The sequence below is a fragment of the Sus scrofa genome, chromosome 14 (genome assembly GCF_054392235.1).
Source record: "Sus scrofa isolate SSC_HxYL_T2T_F1_AM1 chromosome 14, Sscrofa_HxYL_maternal_Yorkshire_Landrace_v2.0, whole genome shotgun sequence".
Lineage (NCBI taxonomy): Eukaryota > Metazoa > Chordata > Mammalia > Artiodactyla > Suidae > Sus > Sus scrofa.
The window spans coordinates 76,124,440-76,139,717 of record NC_139396.1 but is presented as its reverse complement, the minus strand read 5'-3'; the positions used below and the strand labels follow the sequence as shown (position 1 = coordinate 76,139,717).

The following is a 15,278-nucleotide window of genomic DNA, read 5'->3' as shown; positions in this document are numbered from 1 at the left end:
TTCTGCTCAGCCATGATGGTTTTTAAAGGGGAAAATGGGGGTGAAGTTGGGGTGGAAATCTCAGAGAACCATCTAGGCAGGAGGTTGGGTTCCATATCTTTCTCCATTGAGTGCAGACTGGCTGACTCTCTCTTCAGATGTTTCCTTGCCTGCGGATTGCTAAGGGGGCTTTTGGGGGTAGAGAACTAGTCATTCCCTAACTACTTAATTCTTCATTCTTATATCTTATACCTCGAAAAAGAACAAGTTAGACAAGGCATGGTGTGGGTTAGAAGAACCTAAGTCAGGAGCTAGGTTAAATTGCCTGGTGATCTCATTCCTATAATTAGGTTCTTTCAAGGTTACAGGGGAACAGAAATGGGCAAACAGGAAAGGGGTGAAAGAGCCACTTCCACAACTTTTAAAGGATTTTTACTGTTATTCTTTTTCTGTTGCTTATCATACATAAGCAGTGTTTGCATTGAGATGAAAATAATATATTTACCCTTTTTAAAAACTGTATTTTGCTTGTTTCCTCACCCTTGAATGATCCCTTTTGAATATCTCATAATGGAATAAGCCAAATGGACCATTAGATTGATACCAGAAGTTAGTGTCAATGTCACACATGATCTTTCGTGTTCTTGATTATCTTTTGAAAGTAATGTGTTGTCTGTCACATCTGCTCTTCTTCCTCATGCTAAAGATGGGTATTTAAGCTTTTGCTCGTTTACATAATAATTCTATTTTGTCCTATAAATAGATTAGTCTCCTTTGTGACTTGCTTATCCTGTGGTCACACACAACCGAAAATTATGGAGGGCAGACAGACCTCGGTAACCAGACTGACCGCTCTTTTTGTTCTATGTACTATAATTCTAAAGCAGCTCAAGCTAGATACCTGATAAAATCAGGCTAAGAAAATTTCTGAAAGAAAAATCTCCAAAACCTAGATCAATTTAAACAAAACAAAACAAAATCTCATGAAGTAAACCATTTTCTACAGCAAAATTTTGAAATTTTGTTTTTCTTTGAATCAAGGCTCAAAATGATTGTTCTTGGAGTTCCCTTCATGCCTCAGTGGAAACGAATCTGACCAGCATCCATGAGGACATGGGTTCAATCCCTGGCCTTGCTCAGTGGGTTAAGAATCCAGCGTTGCCCTGAGCTGTGGTGTAGGTCGCAGATGTGGCTCGGATCTCATATTGCTGTGGCTGTGGTGTAGGCCAGCAGCTGTAGCTCCTATTTCACCCCTAGCCTGGGAACCTCCATATGCCATGGGTGTGGCCCTCAAAAAACAAAGAGACAAATAGCGCCCTCCCCCCCCCCAAAAAAAGATCTTAATTTCTCAGTTAGTGTTATCTACATCACTGGTAATCACAACTAGTCATGTGATTGGTCAGTTTCAACATGGAAAATAAGTTCCCCAATATCATTTACCATGGATTATTAGGTACAAAATTATAACTATACACAGTATTTTCTAAGCTGAGAATGAAATTGTTTTTTACAGTTATTCCTTAAAATTACAAATTGAAAATAAAAATAATCAATCATAATAGAATTGCCATTTAGTAATATACAAATTACTATGTATGTATGTTTCAGGGAACCAAGTGTGGAATTTAACATCTATGCTAGAAAACTTTCGCTTGTTTTCTTTAATGTGGATGTGTATATTTTTTCTCTGTAGAATTTGCATGTTCCTGACAACTAAATTTAGCCCTAAGTTTGGAAATGCAATATCATTTTTCCTTCTTTGCCCTTACCTCTCACAGGAATAAGAAGTCAAAGCAACTTTATGAGTCTAAAGAAAAAGGAAGGAATATATGTATATATGTTTTGTAGAAGGCAAAAAAAAAAGAGCTATTTATTATAATGTAAACCATGTGAAATGGATGGGTCATTTGAAGAGAAAGAGAAAAGTTTTTGTGGTTTTTCTTTGAAATTCACATATCGCAATGTGTAATGTCTAATGAATTGCTTTTTTTGTCATTTTGCATGAAATATGGGCAGCTCATCACAGCATATTAATTGATGATCTACCTTACCTATTTCTAATCTGCTATTTTTTACTTAAATTAGTTGGGTTGCTGTTTATATTACTGCATTTTTATTCAATGGATAAAATGAAAAAAATTTAAAGCATTTTCAGAGTTTAATTTTAGATTTTACCTTTTTTCTGGGTGCTTAGATATGTTATAAATTGAATCACGCATTAAAGTCAAGCAGCATGTTTTCACAGAAACAGAACTAATGTAAAAATATTTTTTAAAAAAAGTTTTGCTTGCTACAGCTTTTCTCTAGCATGTAGTTGATACTAAGTTTTGTTGTGACAACACTGAATGTTTTTTTGTTTATTGTTCATATCACTCCATTTAGAACAATGGAGTCTTCATAAATATTTTAAAATGTCTTTGAGATAATGTGTATTTAATATTTTTTTCTCTTTTCCTTATGTCCCTACAGAAATTCATGATGAAGGTAAGGCATTGGATCATCTCTTATATATGCAGTACTTTGCGTGTTTTAAATTTGGTTACTCGTGTTTAATTTTTCAATCCATGGTACTTTTCTTCACATTTTAAAGTTTTTAAAAATCAAATCAAACTTTTGAACCTTTAAGTTTAAGTAAATACCTCACATGTTTAGATTTGTCAGCGAATGATGTTTGACATCTTTGGGTCTTACTGTGACATATTAAGTCTTACTTAGCCCACATTAGGTGTTTCTCCCATTGAAATAGATATTTTTCTGTAGCTCTCGATTTAGAATTTTCACTTTGGGGATGATATTGGCTGTTTGTGTTTATGCTCTGTTGTACGAATGCAGTAGGAATTTCATACACTGGGAAATTAGACAAGGCACCAAGAAGCTACCTACTATTGAATTACTTATTACGTAAGAAGTGAAAATAATTCTTATCTCTTTTTATTCCTAAGTCAAATTAGAAAAATGAAAAGGTTTTGGAGTTCCATGGTGGCTCAGCAGTAACAAACCCAACTAGTATCCATGAGGATGAGGGTTTGATCCCTGGTCTCGCTCAGTGGGTTAAGGATCCGGCATTGCCCTGAGCTATGGTGTAGGTTTCAGATGCGGCTTGGATCTGGCATTGCTGTAGCTTTGGCATAAGCTAGCAGCTGTAGCTCTGATTCGACTGCTATCCTGGGAACTTCCATATTCTGTGGGAGCGGCCCTAAAAAGTTTAAAAAGAAAAAGAAAAAATGAAAAGATTTTAAAAGGAAACAAACGAAAAGTAAAGAGTAAAAATACAGTCATGATATTGAATGACATATGTAGAAGGAGAGGAAAAATACAATGTCATTCTTTGAGACATAAAGCGAAATGTTTTTTTGTGTTTATATACCTGCCACATGTCTCACATAACAGTCATGAAATTTACATTTTATCCAAAAAGCTGAGAAACAATGTATAGAGAAATTTATTGTATTTGGTTAATAAAAGCCTCTAATATATTAATAGTTTCCAAAGAAGATCATTTCAAAAGATACAAGTTCTGAAAGGTGTTAAATCAGAATTATACATGTAGATTTAAAGTGTTGCTCAGAAGAAAAGGCAGAAAAGTATTCATGTCAGTCTATTGAATTATGTTCATATTTGACAAAATTGAATCAGGGCCATTTTACTGACAAATGAATTTATTCATTAGCTTTAGGAATTTGACAGTTTGAATAGGAGGACAGAGCAAAGTACTTATTTGAAGTCATCTATCAACAAGGACACAATACTTTAAATAATTCCAGTTATTCTTATTTAGTAGAAAACACTGTTATTACCTTGGGCTGAGCGAACATGAACTGCTTAATTAGCTATACCATGAAATAAGGGTTTGGGTTGGAGAAATGTTATCAACAGCAGCAAAACATGAATATGTTTTCTCTTTGCAAATATGAATCAATAACTCACACAGTTGGGTTTGATTTTTTTTTAATTAGAAATTTTGATTGGCAAATCTGTGTTTACTGTACACATTTTATCCTCTCACCCCATCCAAATCCCTTGGCAAGTCCATGTCTCCATTCCCTTGGAGAATGATGAATGGGCTAGTTGCCTGAAACATGTATCTTAAGCCCTTTCTTTTTTTCTTTTTATTTTTTTCCATTTTAAAAGTTTTATTGAAGTATAGTTGATTTACAATTTTATGATGATCTATGCTGTACAACAAAGTGATTCATTTGTACATATACACATATCCATTCTTTTTCAGATTTTTTTTTCTCATATAGGTTATCACAGCATATTGGGTAGAGAGTTCTCTGTGCTATACAGCAGGTACCCATTGACAGTCCATTCCATGTACAATAGTGTATACCTGCCAATCCCAAACCTCCAGTCCATCCTCTGCCTCAACCTTTCCCCCTTGGTAACCATGAGTTTTTTTTCAAAGTCCATGTGTCTGTTTCTATCCCGTAAATAAGTTCATTTTTATCTTTTTTTAAATATATTCTACATATGAGTCATATCATATGTTTGTATTTGTCTGACTTAACTTCTCTTGGCATGATAATCTCTTGGCCCATTCATGTTGCTGCAAATGTTGTTATTTCATTCATTTTTATGGATGAATAATGTTCCATTATATGTATGTGCCACATCTTCTTAATCCATTCATCTTTCAGAGGCTATTTGGGTTGCTTCCTTGTCTTGGCTGTTGTAAATAGTGGTGCAGTGAACATTGGGGTGCATGGATCTTTTTGAATTATGGTTTTATCCAGATATATCCCCAGGAGTAAGATTGCTGGATCATATGGTAATTCTGTTTTTCATTTTATGAGGAGCCTTCATACTGTTTTATATGATTGTACCAAAGTACATTCCCATCAACAGTGTAGGAGGGTGCCCTTTTCTCCACACATTTTCCAGCATTTATTGTTTGTAGTCTTTTTGATGATGGACATTCTGCCCAGTGTAAGGTGATACCTCACTGTGGTTTGTATACCTATATTTATACATTGTATTGCTATAAGCTTGCCTTTTAGAACTGCTTTTGCTGCATCCCATAAGTTTTGATTCATTGTGTTTTCATTTTCATTGGTCTCTAAGACTTTTTTCAATTTCTTCTTTTGATCCATTGGCTATTTAGTAGCATATTGTCTAGTCACCACATGTTTGTGTTTTTTGCTATTGTTTTATTTTTCTCATGTGGTTGATTTCTAATCTTCTAGTGTTGTAGTCAGAAAAGATGCTTGATTTTTCAATTTTCTTAAATTTACCAAGGCTTGATTTATGGCCCAAGATGTGATATATCCTGGAGAATGGTCTTTGTGCATTTGAGAAGAATATATATTCTGCTCTTTTGGAATAAATGTTCTTTAAATATCAATTAGGTCCATCTGGTCTAATGAGTCATTTAAGGACTGTTTCCTGACTGACTTTCTGTCTGGATGATGTGTCCATTGCTGAAAGTGGGGTACTAAAGTCCCCTCGTGTTATTGTGTTGTTGTCAATTTCTACTTTTATGGCTATTAGTAGTTGCCTTACATATTGAGATGCACCTATATTGGGTGCAGTCTATCTTTTGGTTAGAGCATTTACGCCATTTACATTTAAGGTAATTATTGAGACCTATGTTCTTATTGCCATTGTTATTTCTTTTGCAATTGTTTTTGTTGGTCTTTTTTCTTTCCTTCCTCTATTGTTGTCTTCTCTTGTGATTTGATGATTATCTTTAGTATTGTGTTTGAGTTGCTTTTTATTTGTGTATATATCTATTGTAGATTTTTGGCATGCAGTTACAATGCAGTTTTGATATAGCAGTCTATTTTGCTTTAAAGATTCCTTTAAGTTGCTGGGCTCTTAATTTTAAATGCACTTCCAGTGACTTGTAATCATACTGTCCTCATGATTGCTGATTTGATATCATGTTTGTGTATGAATAATTTCATACCTTTACAATATGTTTGCCTTTACCAGTGAGCCTTCTCATTTGTAATTTTCTTGTTTCTCATTGTGCCCCCCCTTTTTTTCTGCTTACAGAAGTTTCTCTAGTATTTGTAAAGCTGGTTTGGTAGTGCTGAAATTTTTTAGGCTTTGCTTGCCCGTAAAGCTTTTGATTTTCTCTTTGAATCTGAACAAAAGCCTTGCTGGGTGGTGTATTCTTGGTTGTGACTTTTTCCCTTTCATAACTGTAAACATATCCTGCCACTCCCTTCTGGTCTGCAGAGTTTCTGCTGAAAAATCAGCTTATAACCTAATGGGGGTTCCTTTGTATGTTGTTTCTTTTCCCTAGTAGCTTTTAATATTTTTTCTTTGTCTTTAATTTTGGTCAGTTTCATTAATATGTGTCTTGGGGGAGTTCCCATCGTGGCTCTGCAGTTTACAAACCCAACCAGTATCCATGAGGATGTGGGTTCAATCCCTGGCCTCGCTCAGTGACATAAGGATCTGGTAGTGCCATGAACTGTGGTGTAGGTTGCAGACATGACTTAGATCCAGTGCTACTGTGGCTGTGGTATAGGCAGCAGCTCCGATTTGACCACTAGCCTTGGAACCTCTATATGCTGTGGGCATGGCCCAAAAAAGAAAAAAAAAATGTGTATATGTGTGTGTGTGTGTGTGTGTGTGTGTGTGTGTGTGTGTGTGTCTGGGGGTGTTCCTCTTTGGGTTTATCCTATATGGGACTCCCTGTACTTCCTAGGCTTGAATTAGTGTTTTATTTCCCATGTTAGGGAAGTTTTTGGCTATTATCTCTACAAATATTTTCCCAACCCTTTCTCTCTTCTTCTAGCACCCCTATAATGTGAATGTTGGTGTATTTAGTGTTATCCCAGAGGTCTCTTAGACAGTCCTAATTTATTTTAATAGTTTTTTCTTTATTCTTTTCTGGAATAGAAGTCTGTCTTTTACCTCCCTTATTCATTCTTCTGTCTTATGGATTCTGCTATTGATTCCGTCTAGTGTATTTTTTATTTCAATTATTGTATTGTTCATCTCTCTTCTTTAAATCTTCTATTTCTTTGTTAAATATTTCTTGTAATTTCTCTATATTGCCTCCATTTTTTTTTTTCTCAAGATCTTGGATGCTCCTTAGTGTTGTTACTCTAAAGTCTTTTTCATGTAAGTTGCCTATCTGCACTTCACTTAGTGGTCCTCTGAGCTTTGGTATTTTGTTCCTTCTTTTAGAGTGCATCTTTCTGCCATTTCATTTCATCTAGCTTATTGTGTTGGTTGTCTCCTTTCTGAGGGTTGCAGGGTTATAGCCTTTCTTGCTTCTAGTTTCTGCCCCTTCATGGGTGAAGTTGGTCAGGGGACTTGTGCTCAGTTCCTGATGGGAGGGACTGATGTCTGCCCACCAGTCCCTTTGTTAGGCAGGTCTGTGTTGAGAGATGGGATTAGAGACAGCCCAAGAAGACTTTATGCAGCCTATCTGTTGATGGGTGGATCTGTGCTCTCACTTTGTTGATTGTTTGGCCTGGGACTTTTCTGCACTTGTGCTGGTAGGGTGTTGAGTGTGGCAGGGTTTTTCCAAAAGCTTCCAGGGAAGCACATGCTGATACTTATCCCCTGGGACCTCTGCCTTCCGTGTCATGCCCCCACAGTGAGCTGCACTTGATCCCTACCTCCCCAGGAGGCCCTCCGAGACACTCAGGTAGATATGACCCGGATTCTTATGAAATCCCTGCTTTGCCCTTGGACCCAGTGCATGTCAAACCTTGTGTGCACCCTTTAAGAGTGGAATCTCTGTTTCCCCTAGTCCTGTGGAGCTCCTGCACTCAAGCCCTATTGGGCCTTCAATGCCAAATGCGCTAGGAGTGCCTCTTCCCAATGCCAGACACCCAGGCTAGAGTACCTGATATAGAGTTTGGATCTTTCACTCCTGTGGGAGAGCCTCTGCTATATATTTATTTTCCAATTGTGGGTCACCCACCTGACAGTTATGGGTTTTGCTTATATTATGAAAATGCCCTTCCTGCTGTCTTGCTGTGGCTTATTTGTCTTTGGGTGTAGGATATCTTTTTTGGTAGTTTCCCATCTATTTCATTGTTGGTTGTTCAGCACTTGGTTCTGATTTTGGTGTTTTTATGAGAGGAGGTAAGCTTGAGTCCTATTTTGCTGTTTTTTCTCTCACATTTGATAGGTGATTTGTTTTCCCTCAAGCTCTTTCATGAGAGAAGAGTCATATAAAAATCAATGAAAATAGAAAAAAATGATGTCCAGTTTTAAACCAGATGGTGTATCTAAAATAATTTAACTAGCTTCTGATTTCTTTTAACTGCAAGGCCAGATCCAAAGACTTATTTTCATACCTGCATTGGATCATTTAGAAAGGTTAGAATTTGACTAAGTGAGGGCATATCCTGAAACTATAGTCATTTAATCCACTTACAAGAAAGAAGAAGCTAAATTTTACTCAGCTTTCTCTTTTGAATAGTAGTTTTGTGTTTCAGACCTGAACACATATTATTTAAGCACCTAGAACCATCCAGATGCTTCCTTGTCATAGGAGCCCATTACTGCTGGTTGGCACTGAACAGTGACTTATTAGTACTGTTATTGGCATGGTCTGTCCTCAGGAGATGTTTGTTTTAGACACCATCACATGTTGGCCATCCCTTGCCAAGTGGCTGTCTTGACAAATTGTCATCTGACTTTGTCAGACACATCTATTTTGTACTGAGGCCTGATTTCTCAAATTGTTAGAATCATCCTGTGACCCTGTTATATGTTTTGTTACTTAAGATGGAAGGGTTATTTCAGTAGCTCATGCTGCCAGGGGCCCTCAGGTAGACCAGCTGCCAGGCCCATAAATTCTATGTTGCCCTGGTCCATCTAGTGCTATTCACATTTACATTTGTAAATTACTCGCTGATGATGTGAAGGCTTATGCATAGAAATTTAAATTTTTTTTTTTCCTTGAAACAGCTCATTATCCAGGTATTACTATGAGTACTTGAAGGTAAACTTAAAAGGTTCTCTGTTCAAATATCTGGGCAAAAGAAAGAAGTTCTCTAAGGCAAATTTCTTTTCGTTGTTGCCTATTGTTTTAAGCTTTGGTGTTACAGCTTAGTATGACCTAAGCAGTAAACTTTTTAAGGTTTCACTGTCTTTCTTCTGACATGGTACTTACAATGGTCAAGGAATAGAGAAAAGTTCTCCTGTAGAGTCTGATTTTTTTTTAAATCTCTTGAATATTAAGGACCTAGAATTATGAGAAATGTCCTATATTGATTAGCATAGCATAGCATTTTTGCACAGAAACAATGACTAGTAAAACAAAACACCTTTAAATATTTAGAGGTTACATAGTTAATAGATTAAATGGTGTCAAACAGCAATGACACTAAAGAATTGTCAGCTACTCACATATGTTAAAAACACAGAGGTGCAAAAAAAAAACCTCAAACAACAAAAACACAGAACTAGTAATTTTTATGTGTATATAAACTTCTTTAGTTGATCTTAGTCATTACTGTTCTGGCTTTGTTTATGATGCTTTTCTGCTGCTACATTTTTAAGCTTATGACAGTGATACCTTAAATGTAGCTACTGTGGTCCAGTTTTTCCCCTTGCTCATAGAAAAGGATAACGGATGAATAAACTATGCCTTATGACTTCATATAATTCTAATTAAGTGTTAATGTAGCAATATTTACATCAGAATTTCTGCTTAAAATATTGGTCCCTTAATTACATGTTTTCATCAAGATGCTGGAATGTTTAAGGCATTGGAATGTCTGACATTTAATGCCTAAAAAAATATTAAAATAAAATATTAAAATATTAATATTAAAATATTAAAATATATTAAAATAATCTGTGGACAACTTGAAGTGTGGTTTCTTTAGAATATATAAAACATTGCTGCTTAGATTTTATTTGAATTTACTCTGGACTTCTTATTCACTTGTAGTTTACCAGTTCTACATTTTTATACTATTGTTTAATATTAACCTTGTCCATCACCTTAGGGATAATGGGACCAAATCTATGCACAGAACTGAAAAAATCTTTTTGATATTTTCCAAAAGTCCAGTTTTACCTTTAATTAAATGCCTCTTGACTTCCCAACCCCAGAAATATTTAGAGGGAGGAATTTGGCAATGATAGTTGTTACTGACTTTTATTTTGTTTTGTTTTCCCCTGAGAGAGCAACAGCCCCTTAGTGTAGATGCCCCTTGTCTATAGGTGACCACAGTAGTCTAGCAGAAGTGACCTCAGGATCTGCAGGAGGGGCCATAAAGAGCTGGTGCCAGCTCATGAACCACAGCACACACTCAACCAATCATGGGAGAACCCTGGATGTGGTGGGCAGACAGTTGCATTTTCAGAACCAGGTAGGGCTCAAGTCATCCGCAGAAATGTATGTCAAGGACACGTAGGTTCTAGGTCATACTTTTACTGAAAAGACCTGATAGATCATGTAGATGGAGATCTTAAGAAATACGCAAAAAATTAGTTCTTAAATTTCTGTTTTCTTTGCTGTTAGTGTGCAAATCTTTTGAAGAAAATCCCATGGGGTTCAGCATATAATTGTTGAATGAATGAATAATTAGAGAATCTTCTTATTTTGAAGACACAAGACAACAAACTGAGATTATTATGCCCAATACCCTTGAAGATCAAATACGCTACCTCTCTGGCAGTAGATACTCAATAAATATCTTTCTATAGAATAGGGAAAAGTGTTTCTTTTGTGTAGTATTTACTGGGGAATTAGCGGGATTAAAGTATAGATGGCATTGATGTGAACACAAGGTTTATGCATTACATAATTTAATTTCCTAACTCTTTTCTTAAGTGGTGCAATTGAAAGCACCACTTACTTTGCCTGTGTTTTAGATTCTAAAGAACGATTAGCCTGTTAACTTCAGAAAACACCAAGATATTTTTTCCAAACTGTGACCTTGAGAGGCATGCTAGCCTTGAGCTTTTTTTCTCCTTTAGCTTGATTGATTTTTACCTCGTTTGTCCCAGCTGGACTCCCAGAGCTAACTGTAGTTGTAGCTCTGTGAGCTTACAGGTTCAGGCTTGGGTGACTGGAGGGTAAATAGGCCCCTTGTTTCCATAGTACTGAATTATTATGGCTTGCAATATATTTCCCAGCAGTGATGAACCTTTTCTCATTGCAGTTGCTCTGGGGGAGTCCCATTAACCATCTTAGGGCATAGTGTTGTAGAGTCTTAGAGGAATAACCCTAGAAGTGACCATATTTGGTATAACCATCCTCATAAAGTACTGGCAGTCCCTTCTATCAGAGGATGTCCATAAATATTTGTCTACTTAAATTAAAGCAAGGACCATGCCAAATTTAATAAGAAAATTGATCTGATTGACCAAATCAAAAAGCACAAAGAATCAAGGTACCTCTTTGGATGTGAGGAAGTTACCCAACCTGCCCAAGAATGGATATTATACATTTTCTTTTTCCTGAGTCAGAGCCAGTCATAATAGTGTTATTTTAAATGACAAGTTAGCCATAACAAAGCATGAAGTAATGCCATTTTCAGCACCATGAATGGACCTAGAGATTATTATTAGTGAAGTAAGTCAAAAAGGGAAAGTCAAATGTCATATGATATCACTTATATGTGGAATCTAAAATATGACACAAATAATTGAAAATACAAAAGAGAAACAGAGTCATAGACATGGAGAACAGACTTGTGCTTGCCAAGAGGGAGCAAGATGGGGAAAGGATGGAATGGGAGTTTGGGATCAGCAGATACAAATTGTTATATAAAGAATTGACAAACAACAAAGTTCTACTATAGCAAAGGAAACTATATTCACTACCTTGTTAGAAACCATAATGGAAAAAATACAAAAAAGAACATAATGTATAACTGAATCACTTCGCTGTAGAGCAGAAATTAACACAACACTGTAAATCAACTATACTTCAATTAAAAACCAAACAAAATGACAAGTTAGAGGAAAAGGATTGCAGACCATGGTGACAGAAATTGCATCTTCATTTGTGTTAATACTGCTCTCTTAAACAACAAAATTAATTTAGTGTGGATTATTTGCATACTTTTACAAGAATTCTATTAAAACTAAATTTGTGGCATACATTAGCATTTGAGTAGTGAGGAAATCTGTAGTGTAAAATTCATAGTTGTGTAATTGTGTAAAATCTAAATTTATAATCTCTGAAAGAAAATCCAGACACTAAAATATCTTCTTAACCAGTATGAACATTTATGTGCATATGCGCATATGGACGTATGAAATGCATAGGCAAACTGATTACATCTAAAGCCTTATTCTTCATTTGAAAAAGTCTTATTTTGATTGGATGACTGTCCAGTGTCTTAAAGTTCATCTGGACCTTATGGCTTTGGAGGTTATATCTGGTATGAAAAGGTAAGCTCCCATCAAAGTTATGTAAATCAGATAGGATAAATAAATTCTTGGCCACAGTAAATCCATATGTTATGTTATGGGAAATAAAAGTACTATCTAAATGGCCTCATTCTTAGGGGGAATATTAATTTTGCAAAGTAGATTTTTCCCCCTTTCACTCATTAGGTGAAAATGCAATTTTTCCTTTTTTTAAAGACAATTTTTCTCATAATTTTAATACCTTTTAATATCTATTTTGAAATGGTTTTGAAGTCTTTTAAGCATAACATGTAAATAAAGTTATTTTAAGAAATTATATGAAGCAATAAGAAAGGGATATATTTTACATAAAAAATGTATGTTTGAGTATTAAAGTACTTTCTTCTGGACTTGTTAAAGTATATATAAATCAGTATTAACCACAGTCCTCCTTTTGTGTGTGCGTGTCTTGTCTAGGGCCGCTCCCGTGGCATGTGGAGGTTCCCAGGCTAGGGGTCTAATCAGAGCTGTAGCTGCTGGCCTACGCCAGAGCCACAGCAACGTGGGATCTGAGCTGCGTCTGTGACCTACACCACAGCTCATGGCAATACCACATCGTTAACCCACTGAGTGAGCCAGGGATCGAACCTGCAACCTCATGGTTCCTAGTTGGACTTGTTAACCACTGAGCCACGATGGGAACTCCCACCACACTCCTCCTTAAAGATCTCTTTTTCTTATAGAAAAAAGTGCCTACTCCTTGGTACCTTGGTAATGTTCTATAATTCTCATGATGTTACTCTTATCTCATCCTGTTTAGTTTCTCTGAGACCCAGCACTACAATCTTGTCGTCCCTTCCTCTTTAACACAGTGCAGGTGTTTACCATGACACCCTTACTCCCTCTCACACACACACTCCACACTCTGCCTGGATCAGGCTCCCCTTCTGGTTTCTTAAAAGTTATCTGAGGTTGTGACTTCATAGAAGAGAGAGCCTTTAACCTGAGTTTTAAAACATAATCTACAAAGCAGAAAAGCCTGCATAGGGAAGGGATGTCATGTCCTAAGACAGAGCAGCAAGGAAGCTTAGGGCTGGGAGAATGTGTATGTTTGGAGCTTAAAGAGTTTGGGGAGTGAGGCTAGAAAGGGCTGAATCTAAATGTCCTCTGTGCTCATACTACTCAGTGTTGTCCCCGGAATAAGAGCACTTGCCACATCTGGAAAAGTTTTGTCATGAAATATCTCTGTATTCAGCCCAGACCTACTGGATCAAATTCTCAGGGATAGACCAAGAAGTCTTCTGTGTTTTAACAAGCTCTCCACAGGATTCATAAGCATGCTAGATGCTGAGACACAATTCCTTATCTCATAGAAAGGAATTTAGACTCTTTTCCTATAAACAATTGGAAGATATGAAAGGCTTTTAAGCCTAAAGATGCTTTGATGAATTTTGTGTTTTAAGAAGTTTTTTCAGCCTGAGGATGATTTGATAAATTTTGTGCTTCATTAAAGAAATGATTCTTTAGTCCTTATTCTATGTCAGGCATTTTTCTAGGTACCTGACATACCATGGTGCCCAAAGTACTGTAGTCCCCGCTTGATGCAAACTACACTGTAATGGAAAATACAAACAATAAATAACTGAGGGAGTTTCCACTGTGGCACAGCAGGTTAAGAATCTGGAGCTCCCACTATGGTGCAATGGGATGGGCAGCATCTTGGGAGCCACTGGGACGTGGTTTGATTCCCTGCCAGGCACAGTGGGTTAAGGATCCAGCATTGCTGAAGCTGTGGCTTAGGTTACAACTGCTCCGCCCTGATCCCTGGCCAGGAACTCCATATGCCGCAGGGCAGCCAAAAATGACCAAAATAATAATAATAATAATAATAATAATAATAATAATAATAATAATAATAATATCCAAGCCAGCTGCAGCAGTGTGGGTTGCAGGTTTTACCCCTGGCCCCTGCAGTGGGTTATTATTAATTAGCATTGCCACAGCTGTGCCATGGCTCATAGCTGTGGCTCTCATCTGATCCCTGGCTGGGAACTCCATATGCTGCGGGATGGCAAAAACTGAAAAAATAAATAAATAAAAGTGGTAAAAATTAAATGGGAATAAATAATTACAAATTAGGGTAAGTATTTATTGCAATGGAGTTTATCCTTCAAGAAGTAGCACAGGAGAAGGTTTTCTTGGTGGCTTTACCCTAGTAGAAGCATTCTTTCCATAGCAATTTGCTCATCTGCTGTAGCATTCGCTTTATTTTTTCCTATTAAATATTTCCATGAGAACAAGAGAGCACGTTACTGATTTAGTTAAACTTTTTCTTTTTTCCCCCCTTGTTGACCCTTTGCTGCCCTATGCAGACTGCCCAAGGTGGTGGCCACCGAACTCTCCTCTATGGACATGCCATATTGCTGCGCCATTCCTACAGTGGCATGGTGAGTACACGTTTTGATTTCATCTCCCCTCTGGTCATCCTGACTCATTTATGCATGCATAGTCAGGAAATAATTTCATCGATGGCTTGAATGAGCTTTGCTGTATGTGCTTTTTAATATCTGTGTACCCTGTTTGGTTTTCTGATTTGTATAAAATAAGTGAACATATATAAACATTTCATTCTTTTAAAAGCTTTATTAAATTTACATTATTAAATTATAAAAGCAATACAAAACAGCTCATTCTGTCAGGCTTGAAATTACAGAAGAAAAAGATCTTCATACTCACACCAGTGAGAAAACTGATGGGGACTTTAAAAGTTTTTTAATCTTTTCCATTCTTAAAATTTTTAATATAAATGAGATCTTATTACATAACCAAATTTATAGAAGATTTTTGGCATATTGTCACACAATAAACATAAGTATTATCCATGGTATTCAAATGTTTTCAAATTAATTTTAGTGACTACATGATAGTCCAGTATGTGGAAATTTAATATAATGGATCGTTTCTTTTAAGAAGGATTCCCCAATATGTAAGCTCTTTTAAGTGTTGCACGAATG

The 15,278-nt window shown here is 36.4% G+C and overlaps 1 protein-coding gene across 19 annotated transcripts in view; it reads left to right on the top strand.

Moving 5' to 3' along the window:
- Nucleotides 1-15,278, top strand: part of RYR2 (ryanodine receptor 2) — a 745,790-nt gene that overhangs the window by 306,008 nt on the left and 424,504 nt on the right. For 16 of the 19 annotated variants that reach the window (XR_014827812.1, XR_014827813.1, XR_014827814.1 and 13 more), the window contains exons 5-6: nucleotides 2,449-2,463; nucleotides 14,637-14,711. Coding sequence is in view for 11 of the 19 variants with exons in the window: in XM_084996827.1 (XP_084852953.1) it covers nucleotides 2,449-2,463; nucleotides 14,637-14,711 (90 nt within the window). In the remaining 8 variants the exon portion in view is untranslated. Of the gene's footprint in view, nucleotides 1-2,448; nucleotides 2,464-14,517; nucleotides 14,712-15,278 lie in introns of those variants that run through there. The other 3 variants (XR_014827818.1, XR_014827819.1, XM_084996828.1) reach the window with 2 other exon arrangements.